The sequence below is a fragment of the Limulus polyphemus genome, unplaced genomic scaffold, assembly GCF_000517525.1.
Source record: "Limulus polyphemus unplaced genomic scaffold, Limulus_polyphemus-2.1.2 Scaffold2088, whole genome shotgun sequence".
In the NCBI taxonomy this organism is placed as follows: domain Eukaryota; kingdom Metazoa; phylum Arthropoda; class Merostomata; order Xiphosura; family Limulidae; genus Limulus; species Limulus polyphemus.
Genome location: NW_013667698.1, coordinates 59739 through 79746, shown reverse-complemented (window position 1 = coordinate 79746; position 20008 = coordinate 59739). Strand labels below are relative to the sequence as shown.

General features: G+C 32.9%; 1 protein-coding gene and 1 long non-coding RNA gene across 3 annotated transcripts; both read left to right on the top strand.

The window, feature by feature from the left end:
- Positions 1–1108: 1108 nt before the first annotated feature.
- Positions 1109–9530, top strand: LOC111087387 (DNA-directed RNA polymerases I, II, and III subunit RPABC5). Of its 2 annotated transcripts, none has more exons than XR_002612089.1 (3): positions 1109–1272; positions 7791–7896; positions 9235–9530. XR_002612089.1 is itself a non-coding variant. In XM_022393846.1 (3 exons), exons 1-3 carry the CDS (start codon positions 5346–5348, stop codon positions 9341–9343), a joined length of 285 nt encoding a protein of 94 aa, XP_022249554.1. In that variant the 5' UTR covers positions 5319–5345; the 3' UTR covers positions 9344–9530. The 2 variants fall into 2 exon arrangements, 1 of the variants encoding a protein (XP_022249554.1); XM_022393846.1 differs by lacking the exon at positions 1109–1272 and adding an exon at positions 5319–5415.
- A 6679-nt stretch (positions 9531–16209) lies between these two features.
- Positions 16210–19301, top strand: LOC111087386. The gene is made up of 3 exons (XR_002612088.1): positions 16210–16302; positions 17587–17631; positions 19259–19301. It is a non-coding gene; the product is annotated as an uncharacterized LOC111087386 (long non-coding RNA).
- The last annotated feature ends 707 nt before the right edge of the window (positions 19302–20008 follow it).

Genomic DNA, 20008 nt, shown 5'->3' with positions numbered 1-20008 from the left:
AAGCAGTATTTTTTTATACCTGAGCAATAAATAAAACAATTGAAATTTCCATAAAAATGACATGTTTCAGATTTAACCAATAAAAAGTACAAAAAGGAGTAAGTTTCAAATATAAAACAATCAAAAAAGAAACTTAAAAAAATTGTTTTTCTTTAGCGAAAACTCATGAGTGTTGCAACAGAAAAGCAAGGCATTATCATTGATTAATGTGTCTACTAAGAAATACCCTGATATAACACTGTGATGATAGCTCATTTTTTAAACCAAAATTTCAATAAAATCCTTTTTCTCGTGGATAGTGAACGTTATTGAATGTCAAGTATGAGTACATTGTTGTAGAACTGTCAGACAATTCAAGAAAAGGCCACAGGCCCAATAGCCTTTCAAAGAAACTAGCAGTTATACTTGCCTCCACGGGTGGGTATTTCTGCTAGTTATCATAAAATAGCAAGTACTGTAATCGTATAGTCACAAAGATGTGATACTATTTTTACCTTAATATTTATGGTAAGGTTATGTGTTATTACAGTTGAGTAACTAAAGCAAACTCTTAGTAACTCCTAAACAAGCTGCAGTAGGGTGGGTAATTTGTATAATTTGATTGTTTATACGACATTTTATTTTGGTGAAATGGTACCACTGTTCATAATCTACCTTTAAGTAATATATAGAAAACTCAGGCCCGTACACAGAATGTTTGTAAGGGGGATTCTAATTTGTAAGATCAAAAGTCAACATATGTCGTACAAAACACAATCAGAAAAAAGAGTTATATTGCTTAAAAGCTAAAATATTATAACCATTTTCTCATTCTGAATACGTTTCTTAAAAAATATATTTCAAGAACTTTTCCCTTTCATTTTATAAAAATCTTTTCATCTTGTTTTTTTCCATAAAATTTAAATTCACTACTGCTACTGTTTCGGATGAGAGAATGTTATCTAATATCATCAAAGTTAAGTTTTATTTCACAAAATCTCTATAATTTATATTGATACAAATATAAACATTTATAAACTCAAACTTTATCCTGTATTTAAGGTTGAACACTAATAAATTGCAATTTAAGAACAGAAATGGAGAAACGTTTTTCGCAGAGGACGCTAGTGTTTGACTTTCTAAGCCTAAGGATCGTTTTCATTTTATCCTAACCTGCAGTCCACAAATTAGAAGCTACTAACCTACGATCGGTGAATTATTTCTAATTTTGCTGTGTGTTCTTTGTTACATTTTCATAGTATTGTCTGTATATATATATATTAAGGAAAGAAGGTGAGAAAACTTGTAAAGATTGTTTTTGTTGTTTTACTAATGTTACATATACTGATATCGTTATTGTTAGTATTTTTTCGAATAAATGACATCTGTGCTAACCCTAGTAATTACTGTGTTAGTATACTATTACTATTATACTATTAGTATTACCACAGCCACGTACGAGTAATATTATGAAGAATGTTCGTAAAAACACAGTAAAGAAAGTTTTGTTTTGCATATAAAAGTTGTATTTTATGCTTTGAACTTCATGATAACTTTACATAGATGTATATACGAACTTGGATTAGAACTGGAACTTCAGTGGAAGTTAAGACTATAGAATAGACCACATTCAGTGCAAGTTACAATAGTCGACCGACAGATGAACACTTAGTGTTACTAACACTGTAGTAATATTTTTATGTTAGTGGTTTAAGCCTGATAAGTTAGTTCTTATTATTTTTGTTTGGAACTTTAAGTTAAAAGGAAAGATCTAAAAGAAGTGATAATGAAAACACTAAATAGGCTGAAATTCAAGTTAACAGTAGTAAAAACAAGAAATAATTACAATGTAACTTGGAAGCAGGTAATTGAAGACTTCCTGACATGCATACAATAGTATATATATACATAAAGCAGTCTTTGTGGAAGAAGATGCAAAATTACTGAACTATTAGCTGTGAGTATATGGCCCTGCATCAAATATGCAAATATATTTGAAGCTTGATATGGCTTTTGGCAAGTGAAGAAGATGCAGATACTGCATGGTATTGGAGACTTCATGAACTTTTAACCAAAGCTGCAGTTGTAGAACTAGAAGGTAGAAGTATTAAATACAAGCACAGAGAGTATACATAAAAATCTGCTAAAGATTAAAATTTTTCAAGAAGCAAAAATTCTAAGTAAAGCAGATACTGAGATTTTAGATAAACTATAAAAGCAGAACAGGAGAAAAATGCAAAGAAGAGGAACATGGAATTGAGAAATTATGGGCTGATATAGTAAACTCAAATAAAGACCTATGCTAGATAGCAGTAAAGGAAATAATATAAGCTTTCTAAGGGATTAAGAAATAGAGGAAACACAACAATTCTCACATAAAGATATTCTATCTATATATGAACGCTAATATTCTTAAAAAAACAACAAAATGCCAGAGCTTTAAATAATAATTCCAGTATAATACATAACTACATAACATCTCACCTACAGGTTTCCCAATTCATTCCTGCTCTTTGTGATTATTTTCATTTGCTGTCACTTTAGGCTCTCACTTCATCTTGTGTGTTTCCATGTGATATTGTTGCATGCAAATGAGCACGTGATAATCACCAATAGGAGAGCGAGATACTCTCCTAGCATAGCTTACTACCTCTATATAGATCGTTCAATCATCACTTCTTAATTTGGCAATCATGTGTAATGATGTCATTTTTTTGCTCATGAGCTCTTGTGATATTGGCATTTGTTGTGGAAGTGTCTTTAACACACCAACTATTTTGGATATATATTTATATTTTAGTTGATTTTAGGTGTTTTTAATGCTAGACAAACAATTTAAATGGCATTGAGTTCCTCTTTGTCTGTTGAGGAAGTGATGGCTAATGTGAGACAGGAGATGTGGCATGGACATTCTTCTTAACATCTTTGTGACAAAAGGGATTTTGACAGTCTCTTTTTCACCATCTACCTTTGCCAAATCTTTTACCAATTTTGTCATGGATCTACCTAGGTTTTTTTCTTATATCTGGACATGGTTTCTCAGACCTGTTACCTTTTTCCTGTCTCATATCATTTTTCTTCTCCATTTTTTATTTATCCCCAGTTTGTGAATTTTATCCCCCTCAAGATATGTAAGTCCTTTTTGAGCAGTTTTTATCTCCATTTTGCTCTTGTGCAGGCATGCCTTGTCCTTCTTGACTAATTGCCATATATGCCTTAGCTTAACATGGGGCTGGAACTTGTTGAGGAGGGACACCCTACTTGGTCAAGTACATTTGTCTTTCTTTTATCTCAGATTTTTGTATGGCTAATTTCCTCCATGAAGGTGGAGTACTTTATTCTCTTTGCTCAAAATTCTTTCTTCTCCATAACTCCTTCCTTTCCCATTATTAGTCTCCCATCCTTCTACATCTTCTTTTCCTGCTCCTTCCTATTGTTCCTCTGCTTCCATCTGTTCTTCCTCATTGCCAATGATCTTGTTGGTGACCACCCATTAGATTCAGGGTTAATAGGGGAATGTTTTGCTCAGTTTGCATACCTTTGGCTACCATTTACCAGTGGGTGCTGCTAGTTGTATCAGAAGGCCTCACCCAGAGGATCCTATTTCTTGACAGTGTCTGAAAGAGCCAGTAATACAGGGTGTGTCCCTCTTTCTCCCTCCCATCAGGATCTCTAGCTTTTTACAGATTCTTCACTAAGTAGGTAGGGCACATTTCTCAACTCTTTGGAGATTTGGGGTCATTGGTCCCCAGAAGAATGGACCCTTATCAATTTCTTAAAACTATTGACAGTTGTTTAAGCTTTGGATTGTTTGCTTACAGTTGTGCATGGCTGTTTTGTTATTATCCATATAGAAAACTCATATGCAGTTTCATATATAAATGGCCAGGAGACATTTGTTTCTAACACCTTCTAACTCTGACTGGTGGTTTGTTGTGTTCTGGGCTCCCTAAGTCTTATTGTAGATTGTCTCTCAAGGCCCACAAGATTTGTCCCATGGAGTGGTTCCTCAATTCTTAGGACTTACAAGTGGTAGTACTCTCGTCTGGTCTCTCCTCTCATTGATGCTTTTGCCTCTTCCAACAATGCTGAGCTTCCCCTCTTCTGGTTGATTGTTATGCATCCATTGGTTATGGCAGTCAGTGCATTCAGTCAAGACTGTTCCAACCTCTATGTATATTCCCCTAATTCTTCTCCTTTCTTGTGTTCTCTTCTTCATTCAACACATTTTCTGTTGGGTCCTTCTTGTAGCACCATATTGGTTTGCTCAAACATGGTTTCCTCAGTTGAGCCTTTTATGGTCCTCCTCTCCTTTTTCCTTTCTCCAACTGACTTCTTCAGCCTCTTTTGTATCTCTGCCATCCATCCACATCATCATTTGTACTTCAGGAGTGGGATTTGTCTGGTACTTTGCTAGACCTTCCAGACTTGCTTTGCATTTGGCCTTCCTTTTTTCCGATTCTGTTTGACTATCTTCCCTCCTAGTCTACCAGTGGAAATGATGTATTTTCACTTTTGATTACTATATCCTTCTTTCTCCCCTTTTCAACCTTCTGTTACCCATATCTCTGAATTCTTCAGGTAGCTTTTTGACCAGCATTTTTATTGGCATTGACCATTGCTGGTTACTGGGTGGCTCTGTCTGCACTTTCTGGTTGCCCATTGCAATTGAGTTTTTCTCTCTGGTTTTCACTATACTCTTCTGTTCCTTTCACCTCTGTCTTCACTGTCCTACTTGCCTTCTTGACTACGACCCAAGTATTGTTCTCCATGCCCTTACCCTCCACCTTGAACCTTTGGCTTTCTGTTCCTTGTACCGTCTTTCCCTTACAACCTACTTCCTCTTTCTTTTCACCTGTGGTCATTGACATTATGATGTGTATGCCATCAGTTCTTCCCATATTCTTTTCTATCACTCATATGCTCTTCTCTGTTTTGATCGTGCTTTTCTCCCTAACATGTCTGTGGCATGTGTGGGCAACAGTGTGTTCATTCCTATATTTTTCCCATCTATTTCTCATTTTATTTTCACTCAGATCCTGATTGCCTACTCTGTCCTGTCCATTTTGTCAGTTGTTCTTTGGCTTGAACTAGTCCCTTTCATGGTTCATGATCTCATCTCTTTATTCTTTGGAATCCTTCTTCCATCCATGATCTTTATCCCATTGCCCTTACTGGATGGCTTTGTCAACTCATCTGTTTTGCATATTCTACTTTGGATGGGGATACTCGTCAATGCTTCCAGGTTTCCTCACATTAAATCCGGCACTTTAAACATTTTTTAGCTGTTCATTTCCATTATCCTTAGGAGGAGGTTACTTGGACTGGTGTGTGGACAACCCCCTTACACACTATGTCATGTGGCCATGTATTCTTTGTTGGGCCATGGACTACCTGTGTTCACCATTCTCCACATCTCTTACCATCTCTGCCTGAGTAAGTTCTTTTTCTTTATCTTAAATTTACAGGACCCTTTCATGCCTTACTGGATCCTGCCAGAGTATACTTAACCAATATCTGTACAGTGTATGATCATCACAGGCTGATACAGTGCTCACTCATGAGATGGGGTGTTTCACGAGACTGCTCAAGGTATCTTTGCAGTACTCATTCACTTAAATAAGTCCAAATCTCGACTGTACTCACTCATGGCTGTCATGAGTAAAGCAAGCAGGAGTTACCTGACAATCCTCTGTACTTTGTTTAGAACGTACCTTAGATTAAGAGGGGATATGATGAAAACTTTTTTATTAGGAAATTATAAGTAATCAATTTTATGTCAAATTCAAGTGAAAGCATGAGTCTCACCACAAGAAATATATCTACAAATAGCTTAAAGAAATCATGGCAAAATGTTTTTATTATAAGAGAAATTTATGAGTGGAACAGCCTTCCTACGAGCATTGTTGTAGCACTATCCACAAAAGCGTTTGAAAATTGTTTGGAAAAATATTAAAAGCATCATAATTTTATATTCAATTACAAAATTAATACAGTTCACATCCAGCTGTAGAACCATTGCAGAATGATGAAGACTTAATTTACAGTTTCTTCTCTGCATATTTTGTGATCTGCAGGCCTCACAGCTGTCATCCAGTATCTTTACCATGAAAGTATTTCATGTTTTCAACATATCAGCTCACTTTAGGCTAGTAAATACTACAACAACAAAAAAAAAACTACAGGGATAGATAGGATATAGAAATACATAATAAACTGCATCAATTAGGAACATTATTTATTAACATAAAAATAAAATTATAAAACATGTCTGTTCGAATGCATTCCTGTGCCCTTATGTCCATTCTGATATTTTTGGGCTTACAAAGTATTGTCATACTAATAGTACACTATACTTAGTAATATACTATATAGCATGTATACTCTGGACTTCAGGGCTACATATGGTATAGTATTGGGCATTACTAATCCTAACTTTACTGTTTAATTTTACTGCAGTTTGAGTCTTTGATAGAATTTTCAAGTACTGAAAGTACTGTAAGGATTCAATGAGTTATAACTTAGGTTATAGTTAGATAAGACAATAGGCTTACTTTGGCCTAATTTAAAGATGATAATAAAATCCAACTTGAACATGGTCTTTGGCAGAATCTAGTAGAATATGCCAACTTGTGTATTTTTTTATTTTTTTTTTTACATACAAGATTGTCACAATATTGCTAATAGTCTGAAACTTCACATCTGGAACTGAACAAATAACTGTAAATTAAACTTAAGTTATTTAAGTAGTATTTTGAAGTTGGACAAGAGTCAGGCTATGATTACAGGGTTATTGTGTTTACTTTTGATTTTTCTATTCTTCCTACATTCTTTACTTTACAGCACCTCAAATTAATTTTCAGGGAAGAAATTGTTTCATGAGTAATGCAGGAATGTAAGGAACAATACGACAATTCCTTTATGTATATATTGTATAGCATTCCACAGGTGTCAGCTAAAATTATTTTAGCACTGGATAGAGAAAAATGCAGAGTGGTTTTAGATAAAGTACATGTTCAGTTACATAGATAGGTCATTGTTTTGAGAGACTGATTAGCTAATTACCTGAATGGTCATTGTAAATAATTTTAACTCGCTAAATAGTTATGGTATATGATTTTGAAAGGGCAAGTTTCTATGTAGTTTAGGATTGTTAATGAGAGTAAAATATGGCATTTGTAAACTGAATGGCATTTTATTACTTTTTTTATGTTTTGTTTCTTTGTATCTTAAGTTTCACCATAGTTTTATTCTGGTTTTTGTTGCGTCAGTTATGTCTTCTTGCATAATTCAGGTAATCTAAACCTTCTTTTTGTAGAGTAATACTGATAGTGAGACTTGTGTCTTTACCAATGCAAAAATGATGATACACAGTCTTTGAAGATGTTAAATTTTAACCTGAAAGTTTAAAATAAATCTTTGTTTCCTATAATTTATAAAGCTGTGTTACGCTACTAATATGTAAGCTGTGTATTAAAAAATGTAAAACATAATTTTCATGATACATTTTGATTTCATTTATAAATATTAATTTGAAAATTTGTAAATTGAGTTTTGCATATCACATGTATATAAATAAGAGTTAAAAAATATGATGATTACTTATATAAAATAATTATGTTGATGTTGGTCTTACAGGTTAAACCACACAAGTTTTAGATATATTTAATCTAAGATCTAATTTAAAATGATATATTTCCTTAATAATTTTTTATTAACTATTTGTCATATATGTTGAAATTGTTTTTAGTACTGATTGTGTCAGGAAAGTAATTGCAATTTACTTTAAATAAATAATTGTTTGTATTCAGGTGAAAAAGAGATGATTATTCCTGTCAGGTGTTTCACTTGTGGGAAGGTCATAGGAAACAAATGGGAAGCTTACCTTGGTCTTTTGCAAGCAGAATATACAGAAGGGTAGGTTTTAGATAGGCTCTATAAATATACTTTAAGTATTTCATACAAATGTGCAAGGCATAAACATAGATTTTCTTCATATGCAGATAGACAAGGCTTTTAAGAGTGAATGATGAACATGTATTAAAAATAATTTATCTTTGCTAGTATTTAATGACCACAAAACTTAAGAGAAGTTTCAGTTAGTTTTTAATGTTTTGCAAGTATTGTTATTTTTAATAGCAAGCAAAAGGTTTTTCAAATATAAAAACAAATTGCAATCTACTTTTTTTTTACACACACTACATTTTGTATTACCTCATTGAAAGGTCTAATAGTGTAGCATTCATACAGTGGAGTAAAAGATTGAAACTGGGAGTTCTCTTTAACTCTGTAATCAAAAAGCTTGTGCCAAAATATATTACAGTGGACATGTTTTGATGATTTGTTTTTCAATTGCCATTATAAGTAAAATAAGAAGCCACAATAATAGTGTATCAGAAACTTTATAAATTCTATTCAAATTTCATTTTCAAGGAGAAAGTCATTTTGGCTAACCAAAATAAAAAATATAAATATAATTGAACTTAGGAATAATAATCCTCTTGTGTTGGGAAATTCACTTGTTCGCATAATTAGCCTTCTTTAAAGGGCATTTTATTGTTGGTTCAGTGTTTGTTTTGTACTTACCAATTAAATTGAGTTTTAAATGGTCGTTTGTTTATAAAAGTTTCTTTGTCCCATACAACTGTATAAATTTTAAATATGTAGAATTTTTACTAGTAAGTAATTATGATTTTTGAAATCCATAATTTTGTGGCCTGTATATTAAGGCATGTCTAGCCATGATAATAACTTCTCTTAAATTACTGTACAAGAAGCAAGAATATCAGTTTTCTATGCAAACTCATTTATGCAGTAAAATTTTTCAACATATCTATATTTAAGAATTTTGAGCAATATTTTGTACATTTTACTAATAATAATATTCAAATTGATGAAATCAGTACGAAAAAAAAGAAACAAGAAAACAATTATGTTAATTTGTTATTTTGCATTTATACAATGTATACACACTCATTAGGGGCTAAAAACTTTTATTTTATTAAGGTCATATTGTGTATACTAACTAATCATCAGCAACTTTAAGATTATTGTTTGCTTTGTTTCTGTATTATGGAAAAAAGTTCAAAAAGACAAGCTATTAAAATGCATTTTGGGGTTTAACAATCCATGCATCATTGCCATTTCTTTATGTAAATTACTACTTAGTACACTAAATTTACAAAATAGTCATCAATAGCACTTGCTGCTTTATCTCTGGGTTTTTTTTTTATGTACTACTGTCTTTTCTACCAGTGATGCATTGGATGCTTTAGGACTGAAAAGATACTGCTGTCGAAGAATGCTTCTTGGCCATGTGGACTTAATTGAAAAACTGCTGAACTATGCACCCCTAGAGAAATGATTGACATGTATGCATTACTTTTTATTTCATCTATATTATCACTGTGATTTATAATTCACTTTTAACATCCTCTCAATTGAATAAATTTGTATTTTATGTTTCTGTATGTCATCTCAATTGAATAAATTTGTATGTTATGTTTCTGTATGGCATCTTCTCAAGTGAATAAATTTTGATTTTACATTTCTGTATGTTCTCTTGCAGCTTACTTTGCTTCTGTTATGGTACTAACAAACACTTGTAGATGTCATATCATTGTAATGTACTGCAACTATTTTCTGATTTCATTTGTAGTTGCATACTGTCTTTAATGCAATTTGATGGTATCCTGTTGACAAGCCAGTCTGCAACTAAATGAACATTCCATAAACTGTAATTGGGCAGTTGAGGTCACATAAGAAAAAGGATGGAGTAATAATTAATTAATTTTAGTCTTCTTAGTAATAGAAAATTAAGTTAGTTAAGGAAGGAGTGTTCAGGAGTTGTAAACAGTAAATAGTTCCGAAAAGTGTTTAGTGTTACGCAGTCAAACTGATTTTACACGAGTGTATCCATTGGTCTTCTGTTGGATGTTGGTATAAGTAAATGGGTTGAATGTATTGGACCTTCAAATCACTAATACTATATCCAGTAAACATTTTACTTTGAAGGCCTCTGATCTTTCCTAGTAACATCTTGGCTCCAACTGACTGGCTGTGACAGCTGCTAATTTTTATAAACCATTGTCAGTTCTGTAGTTCTTGATTCTAATGTAAAATTAATATGAGCTATCTGGAGGTACTCTGTTTCTATACCTTTTGTAATACAGTCTAAGTATATGCATATGTGCAATATGAATATTGATGCATTCAAAGTTTCTAGATATATTTATTAGAAGATATGTATTCTGTTTGAATTATGAACGTTTAATTATAAGCAATTTTACTATATTGTAGTTTTAGATCTTTTACTAAGAGAATGTTTATTTCAAATCCATTACTAGAATACTGTGTATGGGGTTTTGGACACCCTTTGTCTGTGTATAACTTTTATTAAAAGTTGAACTTGTAGTTAGACCTTTGTTTACAGGAAGTATTATACTGTTCTGTTGTTCTTATATTACTTACATTCATACTGAAGAACTATGAAAAGGATTGTATTAGCAATTCCAATTTTTAATTTTTACAATTTTTTTTCACTTAAACCTTAAATATTAGATTAATGGAATATAGTAGAAATGTCATTAGACTTTTACAGTGTATTTAGATTGTGAGATTTGTGAAATTCATACATTTTATTGATAATTAAAACTACCTAATTTACTAATAATGAACACATTTCATCGCTCGTAAAGTGAACGGGTTCTATAGATAACACGTATATGATCAATTCTATTCCTCCTATCTAGCCAATTCAAAAACCTTCGTCGAAAGGTGCTCGCTCCCCCACCACACACCGCTTCTTATTACCAATTGGCTATCATCGGCGTCGCATTTAATTCTATTAAAATAAACAAGTATGGGAGGATTTAAACCCGAAGATTATCGCAGTATATAAGATAATTTTTTATTGCAATAATTCCATATAGGTTATATTTTAAAACTAAAAAAGGAAAAACATTTTTCGAAGATATTCAGCTCGTGTATAATATCCTAGAACACTTTTCCCAAACTGTCGTCTACGCTCATCATTTAATCCGCTACCTACATCTTATTCATACTGCTTTATTCCAACCAGTGGCTTATTAACTAATGAAAGTAAATTATTCGGACATATACTTGCCATTGCCCGATTTACTAATAAAATTTATTCGTGCCATCTAGTGGTTTATTTGGTAATCAAACTAAATTGTGTTATCAGGCCCAAATATTTTTTATATGCACAAAAAATAATGCCAGTTGGATTATGAAATTAGAACTTGGTGGTTGTTGGATAATAGTGAAAGATCATTTTCTGCTTTTTTATCTGAATTTTTTTTGCATATCATTTGTTTCAATTCTAAAATATAAAGCTTTGTTAATAATGAAACAGTAACAAAGTACAAACGTTTTAAAAAAAGTAAGAGTGGAGTGCACTGTTAGGAGTATTTTGTTACATTACAAACATAGTTTGTTGTAGTGTTAACACTTTTGAAAATTTCATTTCACAATGCCAGTAGAAAAACGTTTTTAGCCGCGGCTCATAGAACAGCTCTGAGTTTTTTGGTTTTTTTCAAGTACAAACTTTTAGCTCGTAGCTCCATCATCTCTTGACCGATTTAAGATCTAATTGCAGTTTTGAGCTCAGGAGGTCAAACCCTTACATTTGATGTATTTGACCACGCCCAAGATCTTTTAGATTACTTTACTCTAATCGTGCCTAAAATAATTTCAATTCGAAGGTAGGCTGGTAGAGATCCTGATGAGTAATAAAATCGAATCGAGTATACACGCGCCCAACGTTTGGTATTACTGGCGTATGAAAATATAGCTAATAAAAAGGGGGGAAAAAAAGGTTTCGTAGATTAATTTACTCTAATCCTGCCAAAAAGAATTTCAAGAGCCGCGGCTATTGAGGATTCCCTCTTGCTTCATACTTAAAATGCTTTCAAGAAATTAAAACTGAAGATAGGTAAAGGTAAATATATTTTGCCACCCCAGTATTCTATCGTATGCGGGTTTCATTATATTACTCTTAATAACATTAATAAAAATTGTAGTAATACATTTCTTGTAAATGTGGAATTGTATTTAATCACATTCAACTCCCTTTTGGCCTAGCGTATATTTCAATAAAACGAAAAATAATAAGGTATTTAATGAATTCGCATTCGTAAGTATGTATAATATAGTAAGAGGGGGAGCAGAAAGAAAGTGCATCACAATTAAAAAATAAAGGTAAATATGTATAAAACGTGTATTTTAGTCGATGTAGTTTGAAACATTTTGGCTAAAGTTATTAGCCGTCACAAGGGAAGTATCATAAAATTTTCACATTTCTGTATATATAAATATTCACTTTGAGCATTAATACGAAACCGATTGATCTCACAGAATAACACTAACTTTTGAAAATTCCAATAAAGAAAAGGTGAAATATGCGATAAATAATTTAGAAAATATAAGTACCTGCCCCCAAAGTGCCCTTTTTCATTTGTCATAAAAATTGTCAAAAACTACGAAAACGCACAACTGATTCCACAACATACTTTCTGTGAGTTATTGGGAAAGAAGCCGGCATGGCCAGGTGATTAGGGCCTCTATTGGTTATCAGGCAGCACAACACATTCGGTCTGCCAAAGACGAATTAAAAATCGCTGCTTTTCTCTGGTGCACACTGAAAATTGCGTGGTCATGCTGTTCCCTTGGTTACTAACGCCACGAGTGCACAACGCGTGAACGAGAGAGCACTTTAACAAGTTCGTACACAACTGTTGCTTGGCGTCATGTCGGTTACTGTTTTGTCGAACGTAGAAAGCAATGATGTAAATATTCTTTTTATTTTCTGAAGCACTCTCGTATTTATTCTAATAATATAATGGAGCTATGATGACTTCCTATATAATTCAATAACAAGCAATATAACATTCTAGTCTTCACCTATAAAACTAAGATTAAATACGTCTAAATGTCGTTAGTCCTAGTTAGCCCATCCTTGTATTCGACAGATGCAAAGAATAGTGACTGGAGCAATGGTTTGGTTTGTTTTGAATTTCGCGCAAGGCTACACGAGGGCTATCTGAGCTAGCCGTCCCTAATTTAGCAGTGTAAGACTAGAGGGAAAGCATCTAGTCATCACCACCCACCGCCAACTCTTGGGCTACTCTTTTTACCAACGAATAGTGGGATTGACCGTCACATTATAAAGCCACCACGGCTGAAAGGGCGAGCATGTTTGGTGCGACGGGGATTCGAACCCACGACCCTCAGATTGCGAGTCGAGCCATACTGGTGCAATAGGTAGAGAACTGTATGGCGCAAAAAAAGTGTACGTGTGAGTGGACAGATTTAACAATGACCGAACGTCAGTAGTGGACGAAGTTCAACCAGGACGCCACCACTGGTGGAAATATTGCCAAGATGGATACAGTTGTTCGTGATAACTGATGAGTGTTTACTGCTGAACTGTTAATGAAGTTGGTATAAGTGAACGCAGTATCCATGAACACCTGGATCCCAAAATAATGGACATCCATAAACAGAGCCGTATGGATACATGCACCCAACTTTTGCAACATTACCTGGATGAATGTGACAAGTTTGTTTCCGTACTGTCACAGGCGACAAAAATAAGTACGTCATTTTTCATTCGGAAAGCAAAAGATACAACATGCAGCGGAAATATCCAGAGTCACCACTACCTAGAAAACTATAAAAGAAACACAATCAACCTCTGGTAAGATCACATTGATCTTCTTTGGGACTCCCAGGGACCTATCCTGGTCCAATTCATTGAGCGTGGAGTCATTATCACTGTTTTATTTATGAATTGCCTTCGTACATTTGTGTCATGCCGTTGGGATGGGGTTGGGTGTATTATCTGATTTAGATTATAGGGTGTTTGCTATTCAAAATCTGTATTTTTTTAATTTCTTAACTTCGTGTTTGGTATTGTAGGGTTACAACCACACTCAAAACTAGCCGCAGATGGTGAGTAATAGGTAAGCTTAGGATGTTATAAATTTAACCACCCAGTCATTATTCTCTTTTATTATTGCCCTTCATTCGCTTGCATAGCAAGTTTTAACCAGCAATTTAAAAACTAGTTGAATAAATTGGATATTTCAAGCACCCTTTAGTTGATAGTTGCGTTGTTATCTCTCTCCAAATGTATACAGTATGCAGCTGTTCTGCATGTGGTATAAGTTCGCTTTTGTTTTGTTTTTGATCTACGCGGTTTCAATTCATTTATGACTGATTATATAAGATTTTCATCACTGGTTTGCGGTGATGACGTTTCGTTAGCAGTTGATATTGATATATATATATATATATACGTCCTTTACGATTAAGTTTGGATGAGTGTAAATTATGTTGTCATTTTAATAGGATAAATTTCTCTTTCTTGTGATAATTATATATAGTTTCATTTTCTATAATATCAGAATTATACATTTGATAATATAAATAATTTTACTTTTAATTATTACTTCTACCTTTGCTTTATTATTATAAGGAGGCATATTGCGTAAAGAGACTATTCGATTATTGTCATACATTTCTATTATCCACTTTTAAGGATATGCATAGATCTCCTTTCTAGCCATTATCTATAGTTCTACGTTCCAAATTCAACCAGAACCTAATGTTGAAGAACCACAAAATTCTTCCAACACTCAACGTTAAACTTCAGCTGGAGATCTAAGTTCTTGGAGCATACTATTAGCCCGCCTTCAAGGTGGATATGTTCTTGGAGCATACTATTAGCCCGCCTTCAAAGTGGATATGTTCTTGGAGCATACTATTAGCCCGCCTTCAAAGTGGATATGTTCTTGGAGCATACTATTAGCCCGCCTTCAAGGTGGATATTTTAATACACCTTTATTTTAAACTCAGTGGAATAAAGTGCAAAAATGAATGTTATTTTGTTTATAACATCAATGGAAACAACATAATATTATTTAGCAAAAAAAGGTAATAAAATATTATACCTGCAGTATTACGAAAGTTCGTTGTTTTCTTCACTAAGATCTTCCTAATTCGACATGCGTATTATCTTATGAAGAGTCACGACTATGATGTTTGATTAAACGACCTGTTCATGCGCATAAAGACCGAATACTTCTTTCTTCTCTTGCTCTTAAAAATAAAAGACCTTTCTCTTAAAGCACATATCAGCTTTTGGCTAATTTAAGACCTTTCTCTTAAAGCACGTAACATCTTTTGGCTAATTTAAGACCTTTCTCTTAAAGCACATAACATCTTTTGGCTAATTTAAGACCTTTCTCTTAAAGCACATAACATCTTTTGGCTAATTTAAGACCTTTCTCTTAAAGCACGTAACATCTTTTGGCTAATTTAAGACCTTTCTCTTAAAGCACATAACATCTTTTGGCTAATTTAAGACCTTTCTCTTAAAGCACATAACATCTTTTGGCTAATTTAAGACCTTTCTCTTAAAGCACATAACATCTTTTGGCTGATTTTTAAAAATATTTCAATCGTTCCCTTACGATCCACAGTGTTGTCCGACTCAAAATGAAGGACACTTTATCCTTATTGAAATATTACATAACATTATAGTTAAGTTTTAGGGGAACAGTTTCTGAATTTTCCTCTGAGAATGGGAAATAAAATGATATTTCGAAGATAATTTTGTTAAAAGGTTTCTGTATGGAAATCTTCAATTCTCTTGAACAAACCTGCTTTATGCTCAGATTATCACTTTACAGAGAAAATAAAATGTTCAAAGTGCTTTACAGCGATAGCGAGAAAATGTGAATTTTATAATGGAGGCCTTAAATTATTTAATTACTTTGTATTATTCTAGGATAATGAGTTCCAATTACATTTTAATCATGTTAGATGAGTATTAATTTCAATTAAAACTTTACTGAATGTTTACACATTTTATGTAAAATAACTGTTTTAACAACTCTATGAAGCCAAAATATTGACGAGAAATTTATATCAAATATTTTTGATATGAACATGGAAAAACCCCGATATACTGAAGTGAAACTTTTTTTCATGAAAACACGAGAATAGATTTTCCCCAAAACAGATTATTTTACCATATAGTTGTTACTTGTAAGAGATAAGAAATGACACGTGGCCCACGTAATGGATAGACTTAACAAAAGGAAACAAACTGTGATGTTGTTTCCTTGCTTGACATACACATCTATTGGAATCATTGAGTGTGTTTTGGTTGTCACAGATCCTTAATTATCATCAAATATTTCAGATTTCATCTCCAGTTTATCGCTACTCGGGGCTTGCGACACAGGTCTGACATTGCTGTTGACGATGTTTCACTGAGTCCGGAGTGTTTCGGTATAGGTAAGTCATTGAAAACTAAACCTATTTTTATTATAGGAACAGTAAACGATTCATATGTGTCCCGGACTAAACTTAGCTTTCAAGGTGTATGTCAAGAAGGAATTTGCCAAAGAAAGTGAGTTTAGTTTAACGCGTATATTTTAAAGATATATTTTGAAATGCTTTTTATGATTCGTTAAAGATCATTTTGCCTAGCCAATAAAGTAAAAAACACATTGAGAATTGTTAAATAGTTTTTACCTAGTAAGCAGTTAATATTTCAATTACATATTTAAATTATATCTTGTCGGTTGAGTTATCTGTGGGTATAAATACTTATACTAATGTTACAGGAAACAATCTATATATCAGATATATATCAAAATGCCATTAAATATTCAAGCGTTGATTTTTTTTCACAAGAAAACTCTCGGAAAATCAAATTTATGTGTTTCTGCTTGTTATGTAAATTGTGAAGGAAAACATAAAGTACAGTTAAGTTTTGTATAAAATTTTGGTACTTGATGGATAACTGAAATATGAGGTAAAATCCTGGCAAATGAGAATTAACTCAAATGTGAGATAACATCTTGGCATTTGAAGGTTAGCTGAAATATGAGATAGAAGTTTTCTTTGTGAAGATTAGTTGAAATATGAGGTTACAATTTTTATGGGTTCTTCAGTGTGATGAATATCCTGGCATTTGAGGGTTACCTGAAATATGAGGTAAAATTCTAGCATTTGCTGGTTGGCTAAAACGTGAGATAAAATCTTCTCTGTCGTGGTTTGACTTAAAGATGGTATATAATTCCGGTATTTGATGGTTGACTGAAAAATGCTGTAACATCTTATATCGAATGGTTTGCTAAAAGATTATATAAAGTTCTGGTATTTGTTGATTGGTAAGGTTTCAATATGACATAAAACTTTGGTAAATAATGATTGGCTGAAAAATGATTTATATTATGATGGTTGAATAATATATTACATTAAAGTTCATATATAATGATACATTTAAGAATTATGTGAGGTTTCAATATATAACGCTTGTATTTAAAATTAAGGAATATCCTAGCTATGATACTTCAAAGTCAAAAATAAATATTTAAAATCAAATTCAAGTGTTTGGGCTTCAGAAGACGATAGTGAGCGGTGCTAAAAGATTTAACAAAATATTGTGATGTATCTACATTTTATCTGATCTATAATAAATATGTATTTAATTACTAGTTCATATTTCTAAACACAGTGTACCGTTGATTAACATGAAGAAGAATTGTGGTTTGTGTATGTTTTATTTTTCAGGGGTGCCTACTGAGGAATTAGAAAAATACAGAACAACGCCACCTCGTAAGTATGAGTTACATTATGGATCGCTTAAACAGGAGAGTAGACAGACAGACAGATAAATAGGCAGGGAGGCAGAAACATAGACAGACAGAGATATTGATAGATTAATAGGCAGAAAGAAAGGGAGGTGGGTATGCAAACAAATGGACAGACAGGTAAGCAGACATACAAACAGGTGTGTAAACAGACAGAAGCACAGGCGGTAGATATAGATGAATAGGTTGGCAAAAATAGAGGCAGACAAATAAATGAGAAGGAAGACAAAAAGTAGAAATATTATCACAGAAATAAATTTTACTTCCTATTTGTCGTAAAACTGAACAAAGAAATCAATACTTGAAATCTAATTAGTAAAACACTGAAAATTCGACCATCTGTTTTGTGTGTTGAAACACAGTTACAGGAATTTAAGTATAATATCTATATGATATTTTGAACTGAAAAAACGTATTCATACTTTCTATCCTTCGATTTTATACTAGATCCTACCTATTAATATATAAATTAAAAGTTTTGACTTTTTTATGAGAAGTAACATAACTTATTGTCCTTTAAACGAAATGTCTTTTTTTAGTGTAAAATTCAAGGGCAAACTGAAGAAGAAAGGTCCACTTTTCGAAAGCGCTCGGGTTATAGGGTTTTTTATTCCTTTCTTGGCTATTTTGCTCAAATACTCATAACAACACAAAGTTACTGCTCCGTGAAGCTTGTTTTTCCTAAATTTCGCTGAGTAAAATTTTCATGATAGCTGTTGTTAATTTTTTGGGATTAGTGTGCCCGGACTGTGATTACGAGAATTCATGGCTCGCAACCCATTGCCGCAAAATAAGCGTTCCGCACTTCGGGGCGTGGATATTTTATAACAGTGATAGTAAGATCCCACTATTGGATCGTACATGAGTTAAGAGTGGGTGTTGTTCATTAGTTTCCTTCCCTCGAGTTTATCAGTTCAAAATTAGGGACGGCTCTGTGCGCGTACCTCTTGTGTAGCGTTGCGCGAAATTCTGAAACTTAATTTTCTTTTTTGGTTTTATGTTAATCATAATTTTCAGTTAAGCTGGATCTCGCTTCGTACATTTTGGAAGTTCAGTATAGAGCTCTCTGAGTGGTAGTTGTTTAAAACTGATTAATTAATGACAGCTGACATAAAAAAATTTAAACTATAAATTGTACGCAGTCGCAATAGTTCAATAATAACAATAAAAAAGGGGAAGAGTCAAATTAAGAAGCAAAATAGATCTTCATTAGAATTGAATCATGAAGTAGTTTGGTGTAATGATTATCAATATGGTTTCCAATAGTTCTATTCAAACTAAAAATTAAATTATCTTTTGTTGTCTGTTTGTAGTTAAGCATAAAGCTACACAATGGGTTATCTGTGCTGTACCAAACACGGGTATGGAAACCCAGTTTGTAGCTTTATAACTCCGCAGACTTACCGCAAACGTTGTCATTGCAACATTTTCCGACCATCGCGTATTAACATGATTTCACCAATTCTTTAGTTTTTATGACTACTGTGGTTTTCAGATCGATCCCTTCCTATATAATCTCTCAGTCTCATCTCAGGTGGTCCCAGTTTCTCGAGATTCACAACAAGTAATTTCTTTATCTTTTTTTTTTCAAGCTAAAAGATCAGAAAGCACGGAAGTTTCTAACCTTGCTAAACGTAAGTATAGAGTACTCCATTTATTAAGTTTTAAACACTATCAATTACTAGGACATCCAATAGATGGGTTAATGAAAAGTAGTAGTATAAGTTTTATTCCCTCTATATGATTGGGTTAATGAAAACTAATGATTTTACATTTTATGACCTCTAAGTGATTTATATTGTAAACTATATTGCCTCATTATTCGTTCTGATATTAAGAGTACTTTACTGACTACAATTTAAAAACTAAGCTTTGATAACAACTCTAGACACACCACACACACACACACACACATATATATATATATAACCTTTTGTCTTAATTCTTTTGATATAAGTTAGAGCCTTTAGGTTGCTTATGTTCGGAAGTTATTCATAAACGCATTACAATGTTATATCAACGAAATTTTTCCAGTAGCAGAGTAAAGTATTGCTAACTTTCCGTTAAGAGTTGGTAACGCTATTCTTTTAACATGCACAGTTTTTCACACTATCACCATGGTGTGGCTGGTTTCCAATGTTTATATATTGTTATATCAACGAAATTTATCCAGTAGCAGAGTAGACAGAGTAAAGTATTGCTAACTTTCCGTTAAGAGTTGGTAACGCTATTCTTTTAACATGCACAGTTTTTCACACTATCACCATGGTGTGGCTGGTTTCCAATGTTTATATATTGTTATATCAACGAAATTTATCCAGTAGCAGAGTAGACAGAGTAAA

What these genes read in the sequence shown, in the direction of transcription:
- LOC111087387 (XM_022393846.1), top strand. Translation starts at nt 5,346, where the DNA reads ATGTATTCTTTGTTGGGCCATGGACTACCTGTGTTCACCATTCTCCAC. An exon ending in CTCTTACCATCTCTGCCTGA is followed by an intron (nt 5,416 to 7,790) that starts GTAAGTTCTTTT and finishes GTTTGTATTCAG; the next exon opens with GTGAAAAAGAGATGATTATT. An exon ending in CAAGCAGAATATACAGAAGG is followed by an intron (nt 7,897 to 9,234) that starts GTAGGTTTTAGA and finishes CTTTTCTACCAG; the next exon opens with TGATGCATTGGATGCTTTAG.